The sequence below is a fragment of the Ceratotherium simum genome, chromosome 13 (genome assembly GCF_057802395.1).
Source record: "Ceratotherium simum simum isolate JZ-2026a chromosome 13, ASM5780239v1, whole genome shotgun sequence".
Lineage (NCBI taxonomy): Eukaryota > Metazoa > Chordata > Mammalia > Perissodactyla > Rhinocerotidae > Ceratotherium > Ceratotherium simum.
The window spans coordinates 59,567,737-59,594,979 of NC_141912.1; the positions used below are offsets into that span (position 1 = coordinate 59,567,737).

Consider the following 27,243-nt stretch of genomic DNA (forward strand, 5'->3'; position numbering starts at 1 on the left):
CTGATTAACAAGTAAATCAGCAATGAGAACAAAAACATTAACTCTGATTTGTGTAAATGTTGAAGGAAAATGAGTATGAAGAAGACAATAACAAAATATTTTACCATGTTTTTAAGAGCAAAATTTTTCTTTTTGATTAAATTTGAATAATCCAAAATAGGGATCAAACAATAAGTTTGATATAATTTTTTAAATAAAGAAAATAATTATTTTATTTTGGTTTAAATAAATATATCACAAGTTAATCCTTAATCCACACACAAGTCTGATGATTTAACTTGCAAAGCTCTTCTTCCAGTAATACAAGTTTTCTTTTGTAAATAAATTAAGGACTGTGCTCACTTGGCACCAGCTCTTATGGCTCCTGACAGTCAGTCACTGTGCAAATCCCCTAGAAGCTGAGCCTCTCGAGGCATTCACCATTAAGACTTTTGGGGGCTTTCAGGGGCATTGAATCAGCAGTGAAAATTTTGAAGACAGATGACTCTTATTTAAATGCAATTTGAATAACCTTGCAGCAGTAATGAATGCCTATGCTTGTCCCTGAGAGGTACGCCAGGAAAGGAAGCCATTGTCTTCAGTCTGAATTCCATTGACTTCATGCTTTAAGAAAGGTCAGTCTAACTAGCCCATAAATAACAGCCCCTAAAAGGAATGTTTATAGGGTAGCTTTTATAGTGCTTGATTCAACAAATACTATCTATGTTGCAAAAACTTACATTTTAGTATTTTAGGTTCACTGATTTCAATTTTTATTTTTTTTGTTACTGAACAAAATTGGTTTCCATGAACGGAATGTGATTTATAACATTGGACCCATTGGGAATAAATGTTCAATTTATAGTTGCTGTCTTAATCCAGGAATTGATTAGATTATAACCCTGATGGTCCTTGCAGTGGTCCAGTGATCATTTTTATAATTTTATTTTACTTAGTTATCATTGATATTAGAAACATGTTTACTTTCTATACTTTATCAAACTACCAGAGTAAAATAAGAAAAATCCATGCTCAAAAATACAAAATACAAGAGAGATAATACACACACACACACACACACACATACACACACACACCTTGCTAAGGAAAATGGTATGCTAGGCAATATGTAATAAAGAATAACTATGTCATAGCAATAAATAAACATTGTCTGCATAGGCTAAATGAAAGATAATAATCTTGGGTTTATGTGAAATTAGCATCTATGCGTGCCTTACTAGAGATATGCCCCAAATAAAATGATACAGCAGAGATCAAAATAAACCAAAGGGCAAAAACGTGCCATAGATATTAAACAAAGGAAATATGGTAGTAGCAGTATTGAATATAAGGCAGAATATGTTAATAATTTAAAGACAAATAATTGATAAAATATGGAAATAATAGATACATTTTACTATTAAATAATTATGTACCAAAATACACATTGCCAACCTTTCAGTAATTTAAGATATTTTGACAAAAACATAGTTGTTAACAGATTTTAGCCTCTCACAAATCAGACTGAAACAGAGAAAAGAGGTAAAGTGTGTGCGTTTTTTTAAATACCTGTGTTCAATTAATATTTTACAAATTGAACAGCTAATGGCTAAATTCTCAAATGACCAACCAATTTTATATATTATACCATGACAAAGAACAAAGGTAATGAAAATTCATCTCCTAAGAATTTAAAAAAGATACCTTAAATAGTAATTTGGCTACAAACTACAGAGACAGGTTAAGTTGGTGTTATAAATCTTAACAAATAAAATTTTTTATGAGTTGTTAAGATGTTAGACGATAAGTACATCAGTAAGAGAAATAAATCTCTGGTTAAGAAGGGTACTATAAACATGAACTATTTGTAAATCATTCGTGTAGTATAATATTTAAGAAAAGGAATAAGAACCCACTTCTAGGAAAGAGAGGAGATATGAAACAATTATAAAATGAGAGGATTAAATTTGGAAGTGCAACATGGGATTGATATGAATACATGGTATTCAGAAAAAATATAAGCAATATTTTTTAGAATTGATTACAAATTTGTGATTACATTTTTTGAAGATGAAAACTGACAAAACTTAGGATCTACATTTCAGATGGCATTACTAGTGGGATGTTTATAAGCTTTCCTAAATATGTATTTAGTTAATTGTGGATAAATAAATACTGACCTGCAGTAAAAAGTTCTAGGTCCATCAACACAACTCCCTCCATTAAGACAGAGGACCAAATTTGGATCAGGTTCCCCACGACAACCAACGTGTAGCTCACAATAGGCACCAGTGTATCCACCTGGGCAAAAGCAAGCAGACCCATGGACTGACTTCTGACAGACGCCTCCATTCAAACAGGGGACTGACGTGCAGTCCTAAGTTAAGAAATAGAGAACCAAATTTGATTATTAGTGGTAAGATTAACAATTTTATTGTTTTTATTTTATTTATTTATTTTTTGGTGAGGAAGATTGGTCCTGAGCCAGGCTTCCTGTATTCTGCATGTGGGACGCCACCACAGCACAGCTGGATGAGTGGTGTGTATGTCTGCTCCTGGGATCCGAACTTGCCAACCCTGGGCCGCCGAAGCAGAGCGTGCGAACTTAACCACTACACCACCGGGCCCAAGACTAACAATTTTACTCAAATTATATTTTTATTTAAACATTTTTAAGAAACCAATATGCAAGCTTATCTGATGTTCCCTTCCTCTAGTATCTGAAATATATGTTTCTAGTAATAAATGATTTTTACCTTTTATCACCAGAAATACTCTGTCAAATGTCCCATTGTTGATTTTTCAGAAAGAAAAAAACCTGTATGAAACTTTATTAAAACATGTGCCATGTCAGAGAACACCTACCCCCCTCCCTTCAGTAATGGTGCTAAAGCAAATTTGCTACGTACATAATACCAGGAATTCACTGACCTTCAGTATCTACCATACATCCCAGTTTGCCCAGGACGGCCCCAGTTTAACTCTGCTGTCCTAGGGTAATGATTTGTAGTGCCTCCACTAACTCGCAAAGGAATTCTGGCTTTGATCACATACTTAGAACAGACAATTCACAGTTGACTTATATTCCTCTAAAAAACAAAAAAAAATCTATAATAACTGGGTTTTTATCCCATTCATAATCTTTGTTAACCAGAATTATTTTAATGTATACATATTTTTCGGCTTTATTGAGGTATAATTGACAAAAAACTGGAATATATTGAAAGGGCACGAAGTGATGATTTGATACACGTACTCATCGTGAAAAGATTCCCACCACTGAGCTGATTAACACATTTGTCACCTCACATATTTCCCTTTTTTTGTTGGGGTTGGGGGAGTGAGAACACAAGTTCTACTCTCTTGGCAAATTTTGATTATACAATCCAGTGTTATCAACTACCTCACCATGTTACATATTGAATTGTCAGAACATATTCATCTTATAACTGAAAGTTTGCATCGTTTGCCAGCCTCTCCCTATTTTCCCCACCCCCTAGCCCCTGGCAATCACCATTCTACTCTGTCTCTACGAGCTCAACTTTTTTTTTTTTTTTTTGTATTCCACATCTAAGTGATACTGTGCATTATTTGTCTTTCATTATTTGGCTTATTTCACTTAGCATAATGCCCTCCAGGTTTATCAATACTGTCACAAATGGCAGAATTTCCGTCTTTTTTAAGGATGAAAAATATGTCATTGTATAAATTGGCACCACGTTTTCTTTACCCAATCCTCTGTCGATGGACACTTAAGTTGTTTTCATATCTTGGCTATTGTGAATAATACTGCAGTGAATATAGGACTATAGATATCTCTTTGAGGTAAAGGTTTCATTTCCTTGGGATATATACCCAGAAGTAGGATTGCTGCATCATATGATAGTTCTATTCTTAATTTCTTGAGGAACCTCCCTACTGTTTTCCACAGTGGCCATACCAGTTTACATTCCTACTAACATTGTACAAGAGTTCCCTTTTCTCCACAATCTTGCCAGCATTTGTTATCCTTTGTGATTTTTGGATAATAGCCATCCTAACAGATGTGATGCAATATCTCATTGTAGTTTTGATTTGTATTTCCCTGATGATTAGTGATATTGACTACCTTTTCATATACCTCTTGGCCATTTGTATGGCTTCTTTGGAAAAATGTCTATTCAGGTTCTTTACTTATTTTATTTTTTTTTTTAATTTTTTGTTTATTGCAGTAACATTGGTTTATAACATTGTATAAATTTCAGGTGTACATCATTATACTTCTATTTCTGCATAGATTACATCATGTTCACCACCCAGATACTAATTACAACCCATCACCACACACATGTGCCGAATTATCCCTTTCGCCCTCCTCCCTCCCCCGTTCCCCTCTGGTAACCACCAATCCAATCTCTGTCTCTATGTGTTTGTTTGTTGTTGTTATTATCTCTACTTAATGAGGGAAATAATACGGTATTTGACCTTCTCCTTCTGACTTATTTCACTTTGCGTAATACCCTCAATGTCCATCCATGTTGTCACAAATGGCTGGATTTCACCGTTTCTTACGGCTGAGTAGTATTCCATTGTGTTTACTTATTTTTTAATTGGGTTATTTGTTTTTTTGCTATTGAGTTTCAGGAGGTCTTTATTTATTTTGGATATTAACCCCATATCATATATATGATTTGCAAATATTTTCTCTAGTCCCATAGATTGCCTCTTCGTTTTGTTGATGGTTCCCTTTGCTGTGCTGAAGCTTTTTAGTCTGATGTAGTCCCACTTGTTGATTTTTGCTTTCGTTGCCTTTGCTTTTGGTGTCAAATTTAAAAAATCATCGCCAAGACCAATGTCAAGGAGCTTACCCACTATATCTTCTAGGACTTTTAAGGTTTCAGGTCTTATGTTCAAGTCTTTAATCCATTTTGAGTTGATTTTTGTGATGATGTAAAATAGGGATCCACAGTCATTATTTTGCATGTGGCTATTCAATTTTCCCAACTCTATTTATTGAAGAGACTATTCTTTCCCCATTGTATATTCTTGGCTCCTTTGTCATAAATTAATTGAGCATATTTGTGTGGATTTATTTCTGGGTTCTCTATTCTGCTCCATTGATCTATGTGTCTGCTTTTATGGCAACACCCACTATTTGCTCTGTGCGTAGTGGTACATTTGGGGCATCCATGGCAGGGGGTAAATTCAGAAGCCTCATAGGATACCATCTTGATCCAGAGTCTTAACATGTATCCAATGATAATCTTTTAATTAGCCACTTTTCCGATGCATTTGTCCAAATTTATGTCCAGCGTTTCTGATACCTCTTGTTCTAGAAGCTCAGGGGTTATGTGGAGTCAGAGTTATACTTCTCCTTTTACTCACTTATTCAACAAATGATATTTTATTTATTGTAGGTACATTTATGTGTAAAATAGCAACAATCTCACCCACTTGATATAGGTTCCTATGAGAATTAAACAAAATAATGAAAATAAAGCAATTAGCCCTGTTCCTGGGACACAACAGCTATTCAGTAAAGGTTATATTGTTCTTCCCTTCACTCTTGGAAGGCCAAGAGCCTTGTCAGCCTCTATTTCAGTCATTTGGCACTCGGCCTAGAATAGCAAGTGAGTTTTTGGGTATACTTAGTGTCTACCATATCACACCATATGCTTCTAAAGTTCACATTTCAGATATTATACATGTGCTTATATTCTGGAAAGCACAAAGCCTGTTGCCTTAAACATGGTATGACATCATTTTTCAATGTGATGTTAACTCTGAAAAGATTTCCGCCTATAATTCTGGGAAATAATTTATGGAACTTGAATGACATCATTAGTAAAACTTTATAAATTTATTCTCAATATGTTATCTACACAGAATTTCTTAATGAATATACACAAATACGAAAAATTTGTACTCTAGCGTTTCAAGTTATGACATCACTGATAATTATATACACAAACATGAGACACTGCTTTAACATTTTACCCAGAAAAGTGATATTTTCGAGAATTACCATTAGTTGACGCTTAGACTAACAAACATCTAGTGACTTTTAAAAGTGTTACCAATAAAAGCTCTCACTGACAAGACTAATGTGGAAGCCATTGCATTTATGTCATGTTTCAAATGGAAAATTAAAGGTTTGTCAAAATCACCAGGGAGTTTAATTAGTGTCATTGTCAATAAAAAATGGTTTATTCCCTTGAGTATAAAACTCAAGTGAAGCTTGGAACTCAGATGGTGATCTCGTACACTCACTCAAGTGATACAGCTAAATGTATGTTTTTATAAATGAATGCCATTCTGATATTTATTTATTCTATCTTTGCTGCAAGTACGAACTCCTTAAGGATCACCAAGGGCACTTAGCAGACTTGGTGCAGGTACCACAGCTATTTTTAGGGAATGTAAATGCAGAATTCCACAGGGAATGGCATGGAAACAACATGTTTCCTCTCAGCCCTACAGCTGGGTATATATAGAATGACTTATAGAAAGCATTACATAAACTAATTGAATTATATCTCCCATGGGAAGAAAGGGATAGTTTTTAAACTGCCAAAAATTCTGTCTTTAGAGTTTACGAGAATCTTTTACTAAATTAATTAGAAGGTTTAATGGGAAACACAAAAGCAATTTCTTTATAGAAAAAATCAAATTGTCATTTAAAGTTCTTGATCTTTCTTTGTTCAAAAATTAAGGAGGATACTTTTCCTCTTGTTCATCACCATTTATATTACTTTCCTCTACTCTGTTTAATATAATAAAGTGCTTTCCAAGAAGAATTCACTAATTTAATTTCAGAAAATGAAAGAAATAAAAGGCTAGTGTACTAGAAAAAGAAGAAACTGGGAGTAATGTTGCAGACCAGGGCAATCTAGGCAATTGAACCAGACCCCAACGCTACGTTCATTCAACTCGTATTCCAAGCTCCATGCCAGGATATGTACAGGAGTGTGAGAGTAACAGAGCAGTGATGTGTCCACGGTGGACTGCTTAGCCAGAGCACACCACAAGGCTGGCGAGTACACGTCCCAGTTTCTCTCTGACAGTTGTGTTCTCTCTGAGGTGTATTGTTTAGATCCAGAAGTTTGTCCTGGGATCTCTGAACTTCTCAGATGAATAGAAAGTTATTATCTGAAATCATCTTTATCATAGCATTTCCCTCATAGAATCATATGTTTTCTTTTTTAGCAATGCGCTTTTTAAAGTAGTGGAATACTTTCTTCAGATAATATCTTGGAGAAACAGAGTATGTTGAATAGATAATCACGGAACTGTTTCATCTGAAGAGTGGAAATAGGACACAGTACCCATCAGAGCACTATCTTACCCATCACAGAGACCTATTAAGCATCACAGAATTTCTTGAATTTTGTCTATCTCTGAATAAAAACTACTAATATAGTCTACTGTCTCTAAAACTTAAATTGTATATGAACACTCAAGATAGTGTGTAAAACTGCAGATTCAAACTCAATACTTTCAGTTTGGTGTGGGGCCTGAGTTTCTCCATTTCTAGCAAATTCCCATGTGCTCCTGATGCTGCTAATCCATGGACCAAACATTGAGTAGCAAGAATCTAGGCCAACAATTTTATTTTACTCCCAAGGTTGAGGACAAGCCCAATGGTGTTAGAGTGACCTCACCAAGGTCTTATAGCAAGAGGATGACAGAATAAAATCACATAGACCTAAGTTTCAACTTAGGACTCTTGTACCACCAAGTGTTGATTTTTCTTTCAAAGGAATTTCTTGCCTATGGATTGTACATACCATAATGTATATGGTAAAGACTTAATATCCCTAAGGTTTACTTCCAATATAATTTTCATGTACTGTTTTCTTTCTTTCTTAAAACTTACATAGTTGAACATGGGACTGATGTAATTAATAGGGAGAAGATTTTTTTTTTGATTCCCAATTTAATCTGACTTATGTTTTGATGTAAAGAAAATGCACTGTTTAACTTTCTTATTTCAACAAATCAAACAAGATTATGAAGCATCAAAACTGGGATGTTTGCAGTAAATATTAATTTTCATTTCTTTATTGAAAATGTGTCTGGCAGTGCTTCTGGGAAAGAAGGGCACTAAAATACAGGAAGACAAAATCATTGTCTCTGAAACAGCCTGAAATGCACAAATGAATCAAATATAGGAAAGAAAAGTACATCAGGGCTGGAACTAGACACAATGCCAAATTCATGAAACAGAAGTCAAGATCTTTTAAAAACATATTTAAAAAGCTGATGCTTAATACAGACTCCTATTTCCTCAGGTGACAAAAGGATATTGCCGAAGAAATATAAAGTGTATATTAAAAATCTCAGTAGTATATTGTGCTGTAACTTGGCAAAATGAGGGATCAAGCTGGGACAAGTAATCCACAGACTGAGAACCTTTTGATGAAATGCTGCTAAGGAATCTGTAGCATCATAAGGGACATGGGGTTGCTGTCGGTGATCACGGGAGGCTGGGAAAGGATGTGCACCCCCTTTCCCCCACCTGCTTTGCTCTCCTGATTCAGGTTTGGTCTCACCCTTCCATGAGTAGTGATAGAAATCTGTCTCTAAGTTGGAGATTCAAGATTTATGGACCAGGACAAATAGTGGAATAGATAGAGAAAATGTATAGGAAAAATATGTAGGAAAAGATTCCTAATAAACACACAAATATGGTGGCAAAGAAATAGGCTGTGAGGTCAAGAGGAAATGCACACACCAAAAAAACAAATGAGCAAGAGAGAGTTTTAAATGTACAAATGATTATTTCCTACCATGAAATAGAGTATAATTACCCAAACTTCCGCATCTAAGATACATAAATATTTCTGAAGAACAATACACTTAAAATATCTTAAATCTCCAACAAGAGGGCACTGATTAAATAAATATGGTACCTTCATACAATGCAATATTAATAAGAGTAAAGTGGAACTATACATGTTAATGTAGAATAATCTACAATGATAGATTAAGTGAAAAAGCAAAGTACTGTGTGTGTGTGATAACTATTCCCATTTATGAGATCGCCTTTATTTTTAAAGATACGTTTTCCCCACAGCTAACATCATACTCAATGGTGAAAGGCTGAAAGCTTTTTCTCTAAGAGCAGAAACAAGACAGTGTGCCCACTCTTGCTGCTTTTATTCAACATAGCAGTGCAAGTCCTGGCCAGAGAATTAGGCAAGAAAAAGAAATAGAAGGCATCCAAATCCAAAAAGAAGAGGTAAAACCATCACTATAAAGGTTGGCATGATATTATATATAGAAAACCCTAAACCCTAAAGATTCTACCCCAAAACTGTTAGAACTAATAAATGAATTCTGTAAAGTTGCAGGATGAAAAATCAGCATACAGAAATCTGTTGTGTTTCTATACACTAATAAAAACTATCAAAAAGGAGGGGCCGGCCGGTGGCATAGTGGTTAAGTTCGTGCACTCTGCTGTGGCAGCCTGGGGTTCGCAGGTTCAAATCCCAGGCGAGGACCTATGCACCACTTATCAAGCCATACTGTGGCAGGTGTCCTATGTATAAAGTAGAGGAAGATGGGCACGGATGTTAGCCCAGGGCCAATCTTCCTTAGCAAAAATAGGAGGATTGGCAACAGATGTTAGTGCAGGGCTAATCTTCCTCACCAAAAAAAAAAAAAAAAAAAGAAAAAGAAACAAAGAAGTCTATCAAAAATGAAATTAAAAAAACTCTAATTTACAATTTCATCAAAAAGAATAAAATATCTAAGAGTAAATTTAACCATGGAGATGAAAGACTTGTATGCTGAAAACTATAAGATATTGACAAAAGAAATTGAAGAAGACACAAATAAATGGAAAGATATTTCACATTCACGGATTAGAAGAATTAGTATTGTTAAAATGTTCATATTACCCAAAGCAATCTACAGATTCAATGCAATCCCTATCAAAATTCCAATGGCATTTCTCACAGAAATAGAACAAAGAATCCTAAAATTTGTACAGAACCACAAAAGACTCTGAATAGCGAAAGCAATCTTGAAAAAGAACAAAGCTGGAGGCATCATGCTTCCTAATATCAAACTATATTACAAAGCTATAGTAATCAAAACAGTATGGTGTTTTCATAAAAGCAGGTACATAGATCGATTTAGCAGAATAGAGAGCCAAGAAATAAACCCACGCATACATGGTCAATTAATTTACAACAAAGGAGCCAAGAATATATGAGGAAAGGATAGTCTCTGGCTGACAGATACATGAAAAAATGCTCAACATCACTAACCATCAGAAATGCAAATCAAAACCACAAAGAGATACCCAATCACATCTGTTAAAATGGCTATTATCAAAAAGACAAAAAATAACAAGTGTTGGCAAGGATGAGGAGAAAAGGGAACCCCTGTGCACTGTTGGCAGGAATGTAAATTGGTGCAGTCAATATGGAAAACAGTATGGAGGGTCATCAAAGAACTAAAAATAGAACTACCACATGATTTAGCAATTCAATTTCTGGGAATTTATCTGAAGAAAAAAACAGGATTATCTGCACCACTATGTTCATTGCAGCATTATTTACAATAGCCAAGATATGAAAATAACCTTTGTCCATCAACAGATAAATGGATAAAGAAAATTCAGTAAATATATATATATATATATATATATATATATATATAGTATGTATATAACAGAATATTACTCAGCCATAAAAAAGAATGAAATCTTGCCATTTGCGACAACATGGATGGAACTTGAAGGTATTATGCTAAGTGAAATAAGCCATACAGAGAAAGACAAATACCATATGATCTCACTTATAGGTGGACTCTAAAAAAAAAAAAAACAAGCTCATCAATATAGAGAACAAATTGGTGGCTGCCAGAGGCAGGAGCTGGGGAGTGGGTGAAATGGGTGAAGGTGGTCAAAATGTACAAATTCCAGTTATAAAATAAATAAGTCTTGGGTATGTAACGTCCAGCATGTGACTATAGTTAATAATACTATATTGCATACTTGAAAGCTGTTAGAGATTTGACCTTAAAAGTTCTCATCACAAGAAAAACAATTCTGTAACTATGTATGGTGACAGATGTTGACTAGACTTACTGTGGCGATCATTTTCCCATACATACAAATATTGAATCATTATCTTGTACACCAGAAACTAATATCATGTTGTATGTCAAATATACATCAACAAAAACAAATAAAAGATAAAAAAGGAAGAGAAATGAGAGAGCTAGCTTCCCCTCTCCACTCTCTGCCATGTGAGGATGCAGTGAGAAGGCAGCCATCTGTAAACCAGGAGGAGGGTCCTCACTGGAACCTGACCGTGCTGGCACTCTGATCTCAGACTCACAGCCTCCAGAACTGTGAGAAATAAATGTTTTTGCTGTTTAAAAATAAGTAAGTAAAAATAAAGTTGTATTTTCAATTAAAGGAGATACATATTGGGAAACAGCTGGCCATTTGGTGGGGGATTCCAACACAGATCTTACCCTTTTGAACTTGTCACAAATCACAGAACCTTTAGAGAAAATATCAGTAAGTTTGCTTACATAAAAATAAACCTTTTGAATGCCAGAATCCACTATATACTAATTAAACATTAATTAATAGGAAAATTAGGATAAATGTACATAGTACATACGGCAGACAAAAAATGGGAAAATGTACGTAGTACATATGGCAGACAAAAGGTAAATAATCTTACTATATAAAAAGACCCTTATAAGTTTCAGCTCACACTTGAAGAAATACAAATACACACACACAGCCCTTTTCTTTAATCATTCCCTTTCTGTTTAGAGAACTTCCTTTAATCCTTCTTAGGATATTAGATCTGCTTGTGATAAATTCTTAGTTTTCCTTCATCTGAGAATGTTTCGATTTGCCCTTTTATTCTATAATCGTTTTCTTTTTATCATTTCAGTACTTTTCTTATATATTTATGATATTAAAAACAAAACAATTTTAGCAGTTTATCTTTCTCAATGACAACAAAATAAAGGGAAATTCCTGCTTTCTATATGGCCCCACACTCTCTTCCTTTACGTGCGTGTTTGCGTATTCATGCACATACACGTCCAGAGTAGAGTTAATTACATTTTGTCACTAACCACAGCATCCATTCCAAACCCAATCATGCATTTGGTTTTCTCTAGCATTAATTCTAGTTTTTTAAAGCTTGCCTCAAATTGTCAGATTGACAAAAAAGGTTTGCTGGCATTTTTCCCCCTTCAGCCCTAACATAAACTTTGCTTTTTTACTCTTCAAGGAGCTTCAGATATAACACTCTGCTCCATATTGACCTGAGAGTTCTTTTCAATCAGTATTGCCCGTTTCTCCACTGCTTCTGTCTCCTCAGCCTAGAAAGACGGACTCCAACATCAATCCATGAATGCCATTCAGAGGCTGTTGTCTGGGCATTGCAGCATACAGAAAGGTGCAATAAACAGGTCAGTTAAGTAAGATACATATCTCTATCTATATCTCCAATGGGAACTGGTGGGATAGGAGGTATCTCTGATAATTATTGTACCCCAGTTTCTCATAGATATTAATATTCAATATCTGCAGAATGAATGACCAAAATTATATTTAGAGTACACTTAATGTATTAGTGAAAAAGGATACTTTTTAAAAAACTCTACTGAACTGTAATAATTAATATAAATGGAAAAATGAGATTTTAAAAAGCAGAGAAATAGAATAGGTCTTCCTAAAACTCACCCACATATAGAAATTTAGTGCATGAAAAATGAGGCATCCTGAATCAATAGAGAAGTAACAGATTTTTTAGAGGAACTTTTGATGAAAGTTCTTGGGAAAATTAATTATACTTTTGAAAAAAAATAAATTAGATCCCTACCATTTATCAATCATAACAATATATTCACTATGGGTTAAAATGTTAACAAAGTTGTTAATCATAAAATTGTAGTAGATGAGAATATAAGAAAATAATTTAAATATTGTTGTATGGAAGGACTTTCTAGGGAGAGATGCAAACCCAGAGTCATAAGGAAAAAGACAAAGAAAAATATGAAAATCTCACAGTTTACAAGTTTTAGAAAGCAAGAGTGGCCAAGCTCTAGACGACATTTGCAATTTTGTAGAATCTAGTGGATTTTATCCATAATTTTAAATAATAAGTAGAAACCAAAACAAAAGACCAAGCAAGCCAAGAGAAAAATATTATTAGTTGAAGGCTATGAGTAGACAAGGCACAAACAGAGCCACACAAATGCAAATGATCACATGGAAAGGGCTCCATCTTTGCAGTAACCTGGGAAAAGGTAAAGCAAAATAATGAGCTGCCACATTTTACTCATCAAATGAGTCAACACTTTAAAAAAATGATTTCACTTAATAGGACCTAGAGAAGTTGGCATGCTCATACTCTCATGAATTAAGTGTGGTTCTTCAACGCTTATTCAGAACACTTTGGAGCTATTATAAAGAATGAATCAGGACTCAGTGTGTTACAGTGGAATGGTTCCTAAGATACACTAAATGAAACAAAAATTCACTGAATAAGGATGATAATGAGTTTGGTTTTATGTTAAAATAAAATTATTAGGAAAAAAATCTAAAGGCATATGAGTAGAACTTTAACAATTATTCTCATAATATTGGATGTGTATGTATACATATGGATATATACAAATTCATATATAAAAGAAAATATTCATTTATATATTTAATTCAGAAGAAGAATGCCACATTTATACTACCAAGAGACAGGGGTTTAGAGATTACCACAGGCAATATATGCAACAGTGCACACAAGATATATGCCTCATCCTCTCTCTACCAGGGAATTTATTATTTACAACATTTCCTTTTCAACATCAAGTATAGCTTTCACTATTTAGAACCTAGTTCAACATAATATCAATAAATAATTAAGCTTTCAAAAAATAATGTGTCAGAAAATGTGCTAATTGATTTACATGCATCATCTAATTTAATCCTCGTAACAACCTAAGAGGTAGTTACTATGATGGTAAGTAGCAAAACAGTGGTCCAATCCTGTTTCTCCTTAATACTTGAACCACCCCATCACTCCTTCCAAAAGCACCATCTACTGAGTATCTTCCACATCTTACATGCCTCATCACACAATGACTCTGTGATGTAGGAACTGTATTTTTCTGATGAGGGAGAGAGACACAAAGAATGTAGATAAAACATCCATAGACTCACAACACCAAACACTGTTTTTAGTCCCTATGCTTTCTTCCTTTTCCATGTCACTGTCAGCCAGGAAGGATGTGGAAGAACTTCCCATTATTGAGGAAGGCTCACGAGATTCTCATCCACTTAGAATGGTCTCAAACTTCAAGTAACCAACATTTCTCAAGAGATGAGGCACTCCACCTAAAATACCAGGTGTCAATCACACCACGTCAGACTCCTGAAGATTGGGAGACAGATCCTGAGAATATTGCAGGTGCTGAGGTTCTCTACATGTACCAACTTCTTGACACATCCATCCAGTATTTATTTTCTCCATGTGATGTGTGGATTAATTTAATCTCCTCTCATCCATACACATCCACAGACAACCATGTCTTGTGTCTTAAGACCAGAAAGGGGGAGGAAGATGTGGAGTCATAAGCCTTCTGAGCTCCTTTTGACAATGACCATTTCCAGGATTTAGTTTAATGAGGGCTCCAGATTACAAAAGTTTATGATAGCAAGAGACGGGGGGAAAGGCAAAAAGAAGCCCAGATTTTTGGCTTTGTTTGGAGCGGCTGAGAAATTCCAAAGAGTATAGGTGAGCGACAGAGAGTTAAATCATCAATAACTGTTGAAGAAATGACTCAGACACCTACAGCAAGGAGCTTAAGTTTTCTTTTAAATTACTTTGGATTTAATAAAAGTTATAAAACTTACATTAAGCTTGATCTCACATCTTGAGCCAGTCCATTCTGCATCACATGAACATTGATACTCATTAATGAGATCTATGCATCTGAAACACAGAATTAAACTTTCGTAAGACATTAAAGGATAATTTCAAGAGAGTTACACCATTTAAAATGTTTCTTTCCAGTTCAGGAGCAAAAGCACATTCCCACGAGCAATAGAAGGCAGAGTCTATTCCTGGTTTCTTATCCTTCAAGGTGACTGGACTGAAAGAACAGATCAATTTTTGTTTTTGCCATCTTCCCCATGGCAATGGAAAGAAAAAACAGTTCTAAAAGATAGAAGTATGTGTAGGGCTTATGTAGGAAACTGAAGTCAGCTGTGGCCAAACTGCATTGCAATGAGCTACCGTCTTTATCCTTCCTTCCTTCTTTACAAAGTAAGTGGCAGGACTAGAAAAGAAAAATAACACTGTAGAAGGCAGTGGGGTGCATCTCTGAGCCATTCTTCTTTGCCACCTGCATCTCCTAGAAATACTCCCTCCTCTAGATTTGCATAAACTAATATTCTATCCATGATCAGAAGAGTTATTACACAATTCCATGAAGAGTCACAAAATACCTTACACGCACATAGGGATGAAAGAATCAGTCTATTTAGGAACATTTTAAATACTAAGTGTGCAGTATTATCCCTCCAAAGAGCAAAAAATAGAATGTCTTATCATCCTACCTGCTACTTCTATTACTGTGAGCAGTTACCTTGAAGGATATTAAAGTCCAATTAATCTGCATTTATTGAAAATTACTTTATGCTAATGAGCAGAAATAAAAGAAGGGCAGAGATAATGCATCAGTACATTGCATTAAGTAAAACAGGCAGCATCTGTCATCTTAACTGTACTTAGCTCTTGTTGTATGAAAGAGCATAATTAAAATTATCTTTGTCAACTTTCCCTTGACATTGTCTTAAATATTGTGAGTTAAATTTACTTTCTTAGATTTAATAATAGAAAAATAAAAATAGCTACCTTCCATGTAGACAAGGATTCGAGAGGCAATCATTTGCATTTGTTTCACAGTGTGTTCCAAAAAACCCGCTCTGGCAGTCACAGGTATAATGATTGGTGCCATCAATACAGGCCCCATCATGGAGACATGGCTTTGATAGACATTCGTCTATGTTCACTTCACAATTGATGCCTACATTAGAAGAGACAAGACGAAACATGAGACTATTTAAACGCAAAACTCAAAAGTTTGCTCATTATGGTAAACGTCACCAAGAAATCAAGACTCCCTCCGCATAAAGATAATTTGACATCTTGAAGAAATGAACAAAAGAAGGAAAACATTTTTCAAGGTGAAACGTGCTAGGTCAACTCTCAGACTACTAATTTAACATGAATGAGAAAAACAGAGCAGAAGCTTAACCTATTTAAGAGATCTGTTTTTATTGTGAGAAGTCGTTTATTGAGAATATTAGTGAAGTAATAAATTATATCAAATTGTTACTGTGAATACTAATTCACAATTTTTTTGTGATAGTCCTTGAGAGTCAAACATTTCTCACCTACAGGAATTAAGAAAGAGTTTGAATTTTTCTAAATTTGGTCTTCCTGAGTCTATTAATGGGTTGTCTGAATTTCTAAATGCAATCTAACTTTGGCTAAATATCTAGTGTTTTCAAAAGTGAAGTTTTGAATATTTGTTAAGCATCTACCATGTGCCACCTCTGTGCTCAACTGGGGGTACCAAACAAACAAACAAAAAAGAATGACCCTGTTAATCCAGAAACATGTCATCAGGGAGACAATATTTATAGTAGGAAAACATTTAGAGAACAACATCAGCAAAGCTTAGTGGAAACCTAGATTGTGTTTCACGTTTCACATGTTAGAGGTATGAGGAAAAAGTGGAGAACTACTGTAAAATGGTTAGAATAATCCTTTGTTCATCGTGTCCATCTACAGTGAGCATCTACCAACAAAAACTACCACCAATGAGCACTCACTGGTGTGCCAGGCCCTGGGCAGGAGGCTTTACATTCATTATCTTAGTTAATGCTCATAAAGCCTGGAGGCAGATATCGTTAACTCTAACACACTGCTGAGTAAACAAGGATTCAGAGAGTTTAAGTAGTGCCTCCAGATCACACAAGCCATACAGGAGATTGGGATTCAAATCATGTTCTCCCTGAGTTATGCTCCTAGTCATTAGTTTAAATCGACTATCTTGCCATTACTACGATATGTGCATAAGTTGCTATGCTGAGTAGTACAGTGGATGCTGTTAAAAACAAGACAACAGGCCCACAGTGGAGTCACTTATGCTAAGCCCTATGTCACCAAACAGAGCCTTAATTACAGTTTTAGTCCTCTGAAAAATGGAATCTTAGACTAGTCCAGCAGGAATTGCCTGATCAGCACTAGCTAGGTCATCTGCCTGATGACCCAGGCATCCCCTGGAGGAAAGTATGTTTGCAATAACCAACCCGCTCCTTTTCCTAGTATAACTTTCTGGTTCCTGCTCCCTTCTGGCTACAAGTCTTTCATTTCGTACAGCTCCTCGGAGCTCTTTTCTATCTGCTTGATTGGATGCTACCCAATTTGAATCGGTTTTTGCTCAAATAAACTCTAGAGAATTTTGATATGCCTCAGTTTACCTTTTAACAGTTTCAATCTGAAAATATGACTCTTGTATATGAACATAATGTTTAGTTGGGAATAAAGATAAGCTTATTAAAAAATAAACTATAACAATGCTTATAAACAAAGTTATAAATAAGCTACTTGGGAATAAAGATAAGCTTATAAATAAGTAAGCTTCATAAACAGTGAAGAATATCATAGTAATGATAGCTGATCCTTGGAGAGCTTACTATGTGCCAGATACTGTACGCACTTTACATAGATCAACTCATTCAAACTTCACAATAATTTTCTGACATGGGAATTACTCTCCCCATTTTAAAGAATAAGAAAATGAAGCACGAGCTCTCACAGCTAGTTAATGGCAGAACCCATGCTGCTAGCCACCGTGTGACACCGCCATTCCATGTCTTACTGCTGTCCCTGTGTGGTGTATGCCCTAATGAGAGAGCAAACTGAGTGCAGTGGGTGGTTAAAAAATGAAGAAATTGAGTCCATATCTGAGAGAGAGGATCAAGAAAGCTTTGATGACCCTGGAGGAAAGGAACTTGAGAAAATTCAGTTTGAAAGCGTACATTGGCATTCTCTGTGAGTTAGATATCTCAGCATTTGTTTGGATACCAGGAAAAACGTTGGGGGACAGTGCTATTGGCAGATAGGCAGCCGTTTCACAAGGTGATATCATAACTTAACTTTAATAATTTCCATGCCACAGAGGAACTATCTATTCAAGTGAGTGTTATTTAGAGCAGGAGAGTCTGCGATTTACTGCAAATGAGGCTTCCAGTGCAAAAAATATTTTTGGAAACTCTCTTTAGAGATTGTCAGTCTTCAGGCCAAAATCCTATTATTTAACGGTTACATTTTGTTTTTTACTATAACCATTATTACCTATATAGAACTTTGGATAGTAATGATGCCATAAAAAATCATAAGGTGTCTAAACTGGTCAAATCTGCAGCCATATTTAAAAGGATCATCAAGATTCAGGTTTGGAGTGTGGATTAAACAGGCATAACAGCCTACATTAGGCTGTAGTAATAATAAGAAGCCACCCACTTCCTTAAGTCTCAGTGACTCGTGACACACAGGTTTATTTCTCATTCATATTCCATGACCAAGGTGAGCTACAGATGCACTTTACATTATCTTCACTCTGGGACCCAGGTTAATGGAGCATCCTCTAGCTGGGACATTGTCATCAATGTTGCAGAGAGAGAAGAACACTCCTGGTTCTTAAATCTTCCACGTATATTTCATTTGCCAATCCGAGTCACGTGACCAAACCCAACATAAATGGGATGGGAATTAATGGTCCTCCACCAGGAAAGGGCAGATATTTGTGACAATAATAATATTTAGTGAAGACACAATCATTCAAGCTTCTCATTAGTAAGTGAGGGTTACTTATTAGTACATCATAGGTTTACTGGGACAAAAAAGTAAAACCATGTGTTTAAAACAACTAGCCCAGAGCCTTGTACGTATTTAACATTTGATTATTATCATTTTCCTGAGAAAAGTTTCACAACTACATTATATTAAATGAGTGATTACGTGTTTGCAGAGGCATCATTATTCCAATTAAGAAGATGAGTGGAAAGTTTCTCTGTAGGCCTATGTATAATGCTGGAAAAATTAGTGATGAAAGTTTCAGTTAAAAAGAGATGGGCAATCGACCACAAAAGTGTGAGGGTGAGGGGCAAAGCGTGAAAAGGACACATCCAGTCCTGTTTGGAGACAGGAGACGACAAAAGAACTGCTCTCTGGTGTTGACGTGTCCTCTCCACAGAGGGCAAGCGTGTCTCAGTTTAGCTGGAGGAAACATTACCAACATTCCCTTGAGAGGTTTGTTCCCTATGCTTTATTCATTAATTAAATTGTGTTTATAATTTGACTTCCTAAGTAGCCTCCAGAGAGGATCACAATGTAATAATTAGCTGACCTGAACATTCTGGTCCCTGTAAACCAGTATTTGTTCATTTTTAACACCACAGTCCTTCAGCACCACACAAGTCAGGTCCCCTTTTTAACTTCATCTTATTCCACGCTCACCCTTGGCTACTCTACTGTAGTTACACTGACCTCCTTGTGTTTTCTCATAATCTGTGTTCTTCTTTCTAGAAGCCTCTTTTCCCAGATATTTACAAGAGTCACTCCTTCATTTTCTTCAGGTCTTCATTTAAATGTCACTTTCTCACTGAGGCCTACTTGACCACACATAAAATTCCCTCCCCTTCCTTGTCCACATTATCCTGTTTTATGGATTTTTTCCCCCATAGCAAGTAATCTCCTTCTACCACTCTATAAAATGTACTTTTTTTGCTTTTTGTTTTTGTCTGTCTTCCCCATTACAAGCTCAGCTTCACAAGGGAGTGGATTTTGTCTGTCTAGTTCAATGCTTCATTCATTCAAATCGTTGTTAAATAAAAAAATCATTGTTGTATGTACGAGTGTTTATATTTTATTTTATGCGTCATTTTTGGTTTTTTTCTTTTTTTCCTCAGAAGTCTCTGCCCCTTCCCAAACAAAAGGAAAGCAGGTCTTGAAATCTGTCAGTCGCTGCAGTGGTGAGGCTCAGAACCTGGAATGAGATGATTCCTCTGCAGCATGGGCCTGAAACGCTTGTCTTGCCTGTGCAGTCAAGGGAAATTATTTAATGGAATCTCTACTTTTTCCTACCTTCAAACAGAGAAGCTTCGAGGTAAGTTAAAAAGAAATAAAGATGTGGAAAGTTTGGACTTTGGTTCAAAATGATCTCCCATACATAATTACCAGCCCTGAGAAGGGAGAGAAAACTGTTGTTTACCACATGAATGGACCTGGAGAGCGTTAAGCTAAGTGAGATAAGTCAGACAGAAAGACAAGTACTGCACAGTATCACTTACATGTGGAATCCAGAACAAACAAACAAACAAAAGTCAAACTCCTAGAAACAGAAAAGAAAAATGGTTGCCAGGGGCTGGGAGGTGGGGGAAAAAGGGAAGGGTTGGTAAAAACATACAAACTTTCAGTTATAAGAGGAATAAGGTCTGAGGATCTAATGTACAACATGGTGACTATAATTGATAATACTGTATTCTATAACTGAAATTTGTTAAGAGAATAGAACTTAAATGTTCTCAAACACAAAAAAGATAAAAATTCTGAGGTGATATGTGCATTAATTAACTAGATGGGAGGAATCCTTTCATAATGAATACGTATATCAAATTATCACATTGTACACTTTAAATATCCTATAATTTTATTTGTCAATTATACCTTAATAAAGCTGAAATAATAAATAAATAGAAATTGTATATCACCACCATGAATGGAAAACCATTATCATGTTCCCAAAACTAAAAATAACCAAAAAATAAATGCAACAAAATCATAATTACCAACACATCCAAATCTTAAATTCATCTCTAAACCATGGATCCAAGTATCTACGTTGTAGCATAGTTGAGAGATATATGAAGAGTGTATATACATTTCTAGCGGCACATAGAAGATAATAAATTATATTTATAACTTATTATAACAACACAACCATTTATCTTCTTCCAGGGATTAAAATGTGAATGCTTTGACATTGTCTCCATGAATCCAAGCAAATATAAAAGAAATAATATTTAGTACTTATTAGACATTATCAAAGACTTGGTCAAAATCTCAGTCTCAGTTCTTTGCCTACCTTGCTTTATGTTATATCTCAGAGACTTCTTGAGACTCATTAATGTCTCCAACACATGCTTACTGAGCACCTATTTTGTGTCAGTGTAGTTCTGGACTCCTTCCACAGTTCTTTTTGACCTGGCATGTTCCATCACAGCATATCTCCTTCACAGTGTGAGAGATATTTTCCAAGTAATTTAATAATGAGCATTGTGGGTTTCATTTGACAAGAGAAGAAACATGACAAAAAAACTTGTACTTTTTGTTATATCAAACCTATTGTTCTTTCCTGCTATCTTGCTGCCTGCTTTGGGGCTACAGTAATTTATATGTAGAATAATTTTCAGTTTGTAGTTCTAAAATTAGAGTTCTTGATTTTGTTAATAGCTAAGCAACTCCTCTAAGCAGACTAGATGGTTCCCGTGGAATTTGGGGGATTTTCCATGTCACCGCCTGTGTCAAAACGCTTTTTACCAGACTGCCTCAACATTTGCTTTTGTATTTGACATTTTCACATCAGAAATTAAAGAATCCTTTTCAGAAATAAGCCATTAAAGTATATAAACTGAGAAGCATGATCAGTAAAATATTTACATGCATCAACAATGTGGTAACAGGAATAATATATGTAAATTTATCTATCTACATACCTACCTACCTACCTACCTACCTATCTATCTACCTATCTATCATCTGTCTATCTATCATCTCTACATCTGTTTAACTAACTTTTCTCTACCTATGGTCCTTCTCTTACATTCTTTCCAAGCCCTTTTCACCCAACTTCTCCCCACTGGTCAGTCTTACATGTTGGACAAATTTTCCAAAATGACTCCTCTGATTCCCAATCCTTTTCGTTTCACGTGTGTTATCCTAACAAAATACTCTATTGACTCTTTACTGCTCCTGGAATAAATATAGTCTTAGCCTAAAACTACATCCTCTGCATCCCTCTTGCCTTTCTTACCATTCCCCTGATATTATCGACTACTGTAGTTTCCTAGTTTACAAAGCTGGTTGAATAATAGAATCAACTATTTTTTAAATAGCTGATTTTAAAAATACAAATAGGAGTTTTTAAAAATACAAATTTCCAAATCTGAATCTCTGAGGCGTAAGCCCAACAAGCTATATTTTAAAAAATCTCTCCAGATGATTATAAAGCACGGGTGGGTGTGAGGACCTCTGCTTTCATCAAACTAGATTAGAATTAAACTATATTTTCTTATCTCTCTGTTTAGTCTTGATAGTTCTGCTGGGATGTCATTGCCCCATCTCTGCATATTTGAAGCCTGCTTTTTTATTCAGGTCCTACTAAAATTCTAAATCATTTTTAAAATTTCCTTTGACATCTGCTAATAAAAATTAGCTAAAAACTTTTATCAGATTATCCTTAGAGTATATTTATTTGAATCATTGTCATATCTTCCATACTTGATTATTAGTTGAGGACAGAGATCATAGCTATTTACTTGTACCTTGTACGAAATGCCAAATACAAAATTTATCATGTTGTCAATGATCAGATTGTCTGCTTACCTACTGCTGAATATATCCAAATAGTGGTAACATTTTGAAAATGATTACAACTCACATAATAGGATGATACTTATGAATGGCCTAATCGAATTAACACAGACATATAATAATCACATAATTCATGGACTTAGGAATCAATGATTTTGAAAATTCAAATTGACACTTCTACTTTAAATTATAAAATAAAATAATGGAATAAGAGCTTCTTTAAACCAAAATGAGAATTTTATAACAAGATATTTTATTAACAATTCTTAAATTAAAAAAGAGTTCAACTATTGTATAAAATGTTTCCAGGTAAGTAGTCCAGCAAACGCCACTCTTTAAGTAATAATCTAGGAAAACATGCAGTCTTGTTTAAAGATAGGTCAATAAAAATTATGAGACATTCAAAAAAATCAAGAAAAAACAAACTATCAATGGAATGAGATCTAAAGATGATGCAGAACTTGAAATTATCAAAGATGGAACTTAAAATATGGCTAATATGTAAAACACAGTAGAATAATTGGACATACAAATTAATCAATGAGGAATATCAAAGGAGACAAGGAAATTATAAAAAATATTCAAACGGAAATGCTAGAAAAATGATACTTGTAGATGAAGAATTCCTTTAATGAGCTTACCAGTGGACTGGACATAGCAGAGAAAACAACCAGGGAACTTGAAGATAAGTCAATAAGAACTATTCAAACTGAAACATCCGGAGATAAAAAGAGTTAAGAAAACAGAATAGAGCATCTAAGAGATATGGACTAATTTCAATGATTCTAGCTTATTTGGAATTGGAAAGCCAAAAGTAAAAAGGGGAGAATGTAGCAGAAGATATATTTGAAGAGATAATAGGCAAGAACTTTACTAAACTAATGGAAGCCTGTAGCAGTTCCAGGCAGCTGTACAAGCTGTCTCGCTGTTTGGGTCTTACGTCTCAGTAGTCTACATGTTATTAGAGATGTCTGCAGTGGAAAAGTTGTGATATGGGGCTTTCAGTAAGCAGCAGGAGGATGATTGTAGGCCCTAGGCCAAGCCATATGTAGCAGAGAATTATCCTGAATTTGAGAAAGAGTTCATGGCATACCTCTGGGTCCTGGTAGAGAGAAACACGTGACTATGGGACGTCAAATATTCACGTGGCCAGAGCTTCCCATCATGAAGAAGTCACACATTGGGCAGGGCCAGCAGCAATCTATTGTAGATTGTACATCAGCGATCGAGTGTGAGTAGACCAGAGATCAAGTGTAATTTGCACTGCTCTGTCTTGCACTACTTTTGCAACAGCAGCTCTCCCTTGGTTCACACTATGGCTGTATGGAGGAGGGTCCCTCCCTAACTAACATCTGAAGAAGAAGGAAAAAGCCTGAGCTTGGCTCATGGATAGGCTGACTTGGTATGTGGATATGAACTGAAAATGTACTGCTGCTTCCCTACAGCCTCGCTCAGAGGTTTCCCAGGAGATAAACGTAGAGGTAAATCCTTCCAATGGGCAGATCTTCAGTCAGAATACACTGTCATCATCTTTAGGTGAAAATAGAAGTGGGCCAGGTAGTGGCAGACAACCTGGTTGGTTTATCATTGGACTGGAATGAAAATATAAGACAGCTGGGTCATGGAAATATGAAGAGTCATATAGATGAGTTAATGGGAGTGGGCATGAAGTGTGAAGGTCTTTGCAATGCATGTTAATATCCACCATAGGATACCTACAACAGAAGATGCACTAAATAATGACACAGAAAGAACTCAGCTAGTTAACATGAGTCATCTTCTGTCTTCAGCAACCACAATAGGAAAGAACAGAGTAGACAGAGTGGCAGATATGGAAACTACGCATGGTCCCAATGTACGGGTTCTCGTCTTCCAAGACTGATCCAGCTATTGCGTTCACCAAATACCTAATCTGCTAAGAAAAGACCCCAAAGCTATCAGTCACTTGGTGGTCAGCAGATCACATTGGACTGAAGGGATAGTGACTCATTTTGACTAGAATTGGCACATATTCCAGTTATAGGTATACCTTTCTTGCCTCTCTTGCCAACAGGAGATCATTACTTAGCCAGCATTACTAGTCAAGGGCTTATGTAGTGGTGATCCACCAATATGAGATCTCTCATAACATCTCAGTGCACCAAGAAACCTACTTTACAGAAAAGCATAGTAGTGATCATATAATCCTGAGATCTAATGGCTCTATAATATACCTCACCATCCAAAAACTTCTAGGTGCAAATGAGGTGCCAGCTTGGAGATGAGAGCTTGAAGGGATGGGACACCATCTTATAGGATGCAGTATACGCTCTGGATCAGATAGAACATGTTATGATGTTCTATCTGCAATAGGTATAATACACGGAATTGGGAACCAAGGGATAAAAGTAAAAATAGGACCACATACCGTCACTCTCTGGGGACATTGGGGAATTGTGCTTTGCATTCCTGAAAATATAGGCTCCATGGATCTAGAGGTCCTTATTCCCAGCAGAGGGAATCATGCAGCAGGGGACACCATAGGAATCTCTTTTTGAATTCTATGGCTTACATCTAGTCACTTTGGTCTCTTTGTGACAAGAAATAATTAGGCAAAGACAGAAGTCACTATCGTTACAGGAGTTATTGATGCTGATCATCAGCATGACGTAGGGTGCTATTATAAAATGGGGGCAATGGTGCAAATATTTGGTATCAAGGTGACCTACTGGGACATGTGAGGGTACGCCTTTGCCCAATATTACCAGGAAATGGACAAACACAGCAGCCACAGTCTTACTAGGAGATCAGAACTCTCAGGCATAAGGTTCTAGATGACTTCAACAGGTAATCCACTAACTAGCATGTCTGCTTTCCAAAGAGGAGAGTACTATCACACAGGAGAAGAGGAAGAGGAGTATCAGCTGCAGAGACCAGCTTCAGTGACAGAAATTGTAGCTCTTCCCAGTAATCACCTTCTTGTCCATTTACTCAGACCCAACTGCTTTCAAAAATAAGTGCACCTCATCTGGAAGCTGCTCCACCTAAATTCTGATTTTTCTCTTTTTCTGAGTGGCACACAGGGTTGACTGGAGTGGATGAAGAGGTGAGCATCCCAGATCCCCATTCGGAACAGAGAAACTCATTTCTCCTGCTGCCGGAGTAGATGCCCGCCAACACTTCATAGCTGAATTCTTCCCCACAAATTGAACTGTCCTCGGCTAAAGGAAGCTGCCTTGCACTGGCTGCTGTGCAGCGTCTAAGGGTGATTCAATTTGGGTGAACTCTGAAGGACCCTGCTTCACAGGCTTGAGTGATTAACTGAGGCTTCTTTATAACTATGTCTTCCTTTCCCTGTCCTTCTTCTGTTCCTCCCTTATAGGCATTGTTATTGAGAGCATTCCTCAATAAGTCCCCTGCATGTAAATTTCAGTCTCTTTCTTGGGCAGCCTGACCTATGAAAAACTTTCCAGCAAATGAGTATTTTCCTTAGGAATCCTTTTTCATTTTTGGTTAGAAACAACAAAAAAAAGTTGAAGGTAAGTAAATTGTAGTTATTAGCAAAACATATATCATTAATACAAAGATAAAATCATGTGAATTAAAGTTTGAATTTGTATTCCAAATGCTATAAAACAAGTATAACTAGATTACATAAATTGATCTCAAGAGGTGCCCCACTGTATTCCATGTTGAATTGGCAACATATAAGTACTGGATATGTTAAGTACTGGATTAAACAAGTATGAACTAAGCATTTCATTAATAATCATTTTGTTAATATTCTCATTGTTTGGAAAGATTTTATGTGGGTATTGTGTAACCCATGTCTCTTTTCGAAAGCTCTCTAAGGGACATTTACAGATGTTTTATTTTTCTGTCTATAAATATCTCAAGATTGTACAAGGGCTTTTAAAATTCATTACAGTAGTCCTTAGAGCTTTGGGCAAAAGACAAGTATTACTAAATATTTGATAACAAAAATGATGATGATGATAACGATGTTCATTTGAATCTTGTCTCTCCTCATCTTTTCGTATCTCTTGTATGAAAAGAATGGGGCAACTCTTCAATATGAAGGCAGGAATAAATGAGGGCTTCTCTCTCTCAGACTTCATTAGCACAGGAATGTGGCCTGGCGTTAAAGTACTTCATAGTTCATTGGAAAAGTCATAAAAACAATTACTATGACATTAGAAGGAACTTTTGAAGGGGAGATTCAAAATACCCTTCACAAAATTGCTAAGACAAGCAAAAACAATATTCTGATTCATGTATGTTGCTCGCGTATTGTGTTTAGTCACATCACATGAACATGCCAAGGAAGGCATGTGAAATGAGGCGTGTATCTAATCAGCAACTATGTTGAAAGCTTTGGAAAAGTGAGAAGTTATTCAAGGTTAAGGTATGCATTATATATGTAAGTTCAAACAGATACATGACAGATTAAAAGTGAAGATATCAGACAGTAGAAAGTATTAATATTCATAACAGAATTTATAGATGGGTCAGAGTCCTGTTCTAATGTATAGACAATCACTTATCATCTCAGAACTCTACGTATTGACTATAACCAATATGTTAAAATATTATCAGAACT

At 35.7% G+C, this 27,243-nt stretch overlaps 1 protein-coding gene across 1 annotated transcript in view; it reads right to left on the bottom strand.

Moving 5' to 3' along the window:
- Nucleotides 1-27,243, bottom strand: part of EYS (EGF-like photoreceptor maintenance factor) — a 332,267-nt gene that overhangs the window by 190,247 nt on the left and 114,777 nt on the right. Inside the window, exons 7-9 of the mRNA XM_087438772.1 lie at nt 15,855-16,026; nt 14,852-14,930; nt 2,160-2,356 (exon numbers count right to left, since the gene is read on the bottom strand). Of these exons, the coding sequence (XP_087294898.1) occupies nt 2,160-2,356; nt 14,852-14,930; nt 15,855-16,026 (448 nt within the window). The remainder of the gene's footprint in view (nt 1-2,159; nt 2,357-14,851; nt 14,931-15,854; nt 16,027-27,243) is intronic.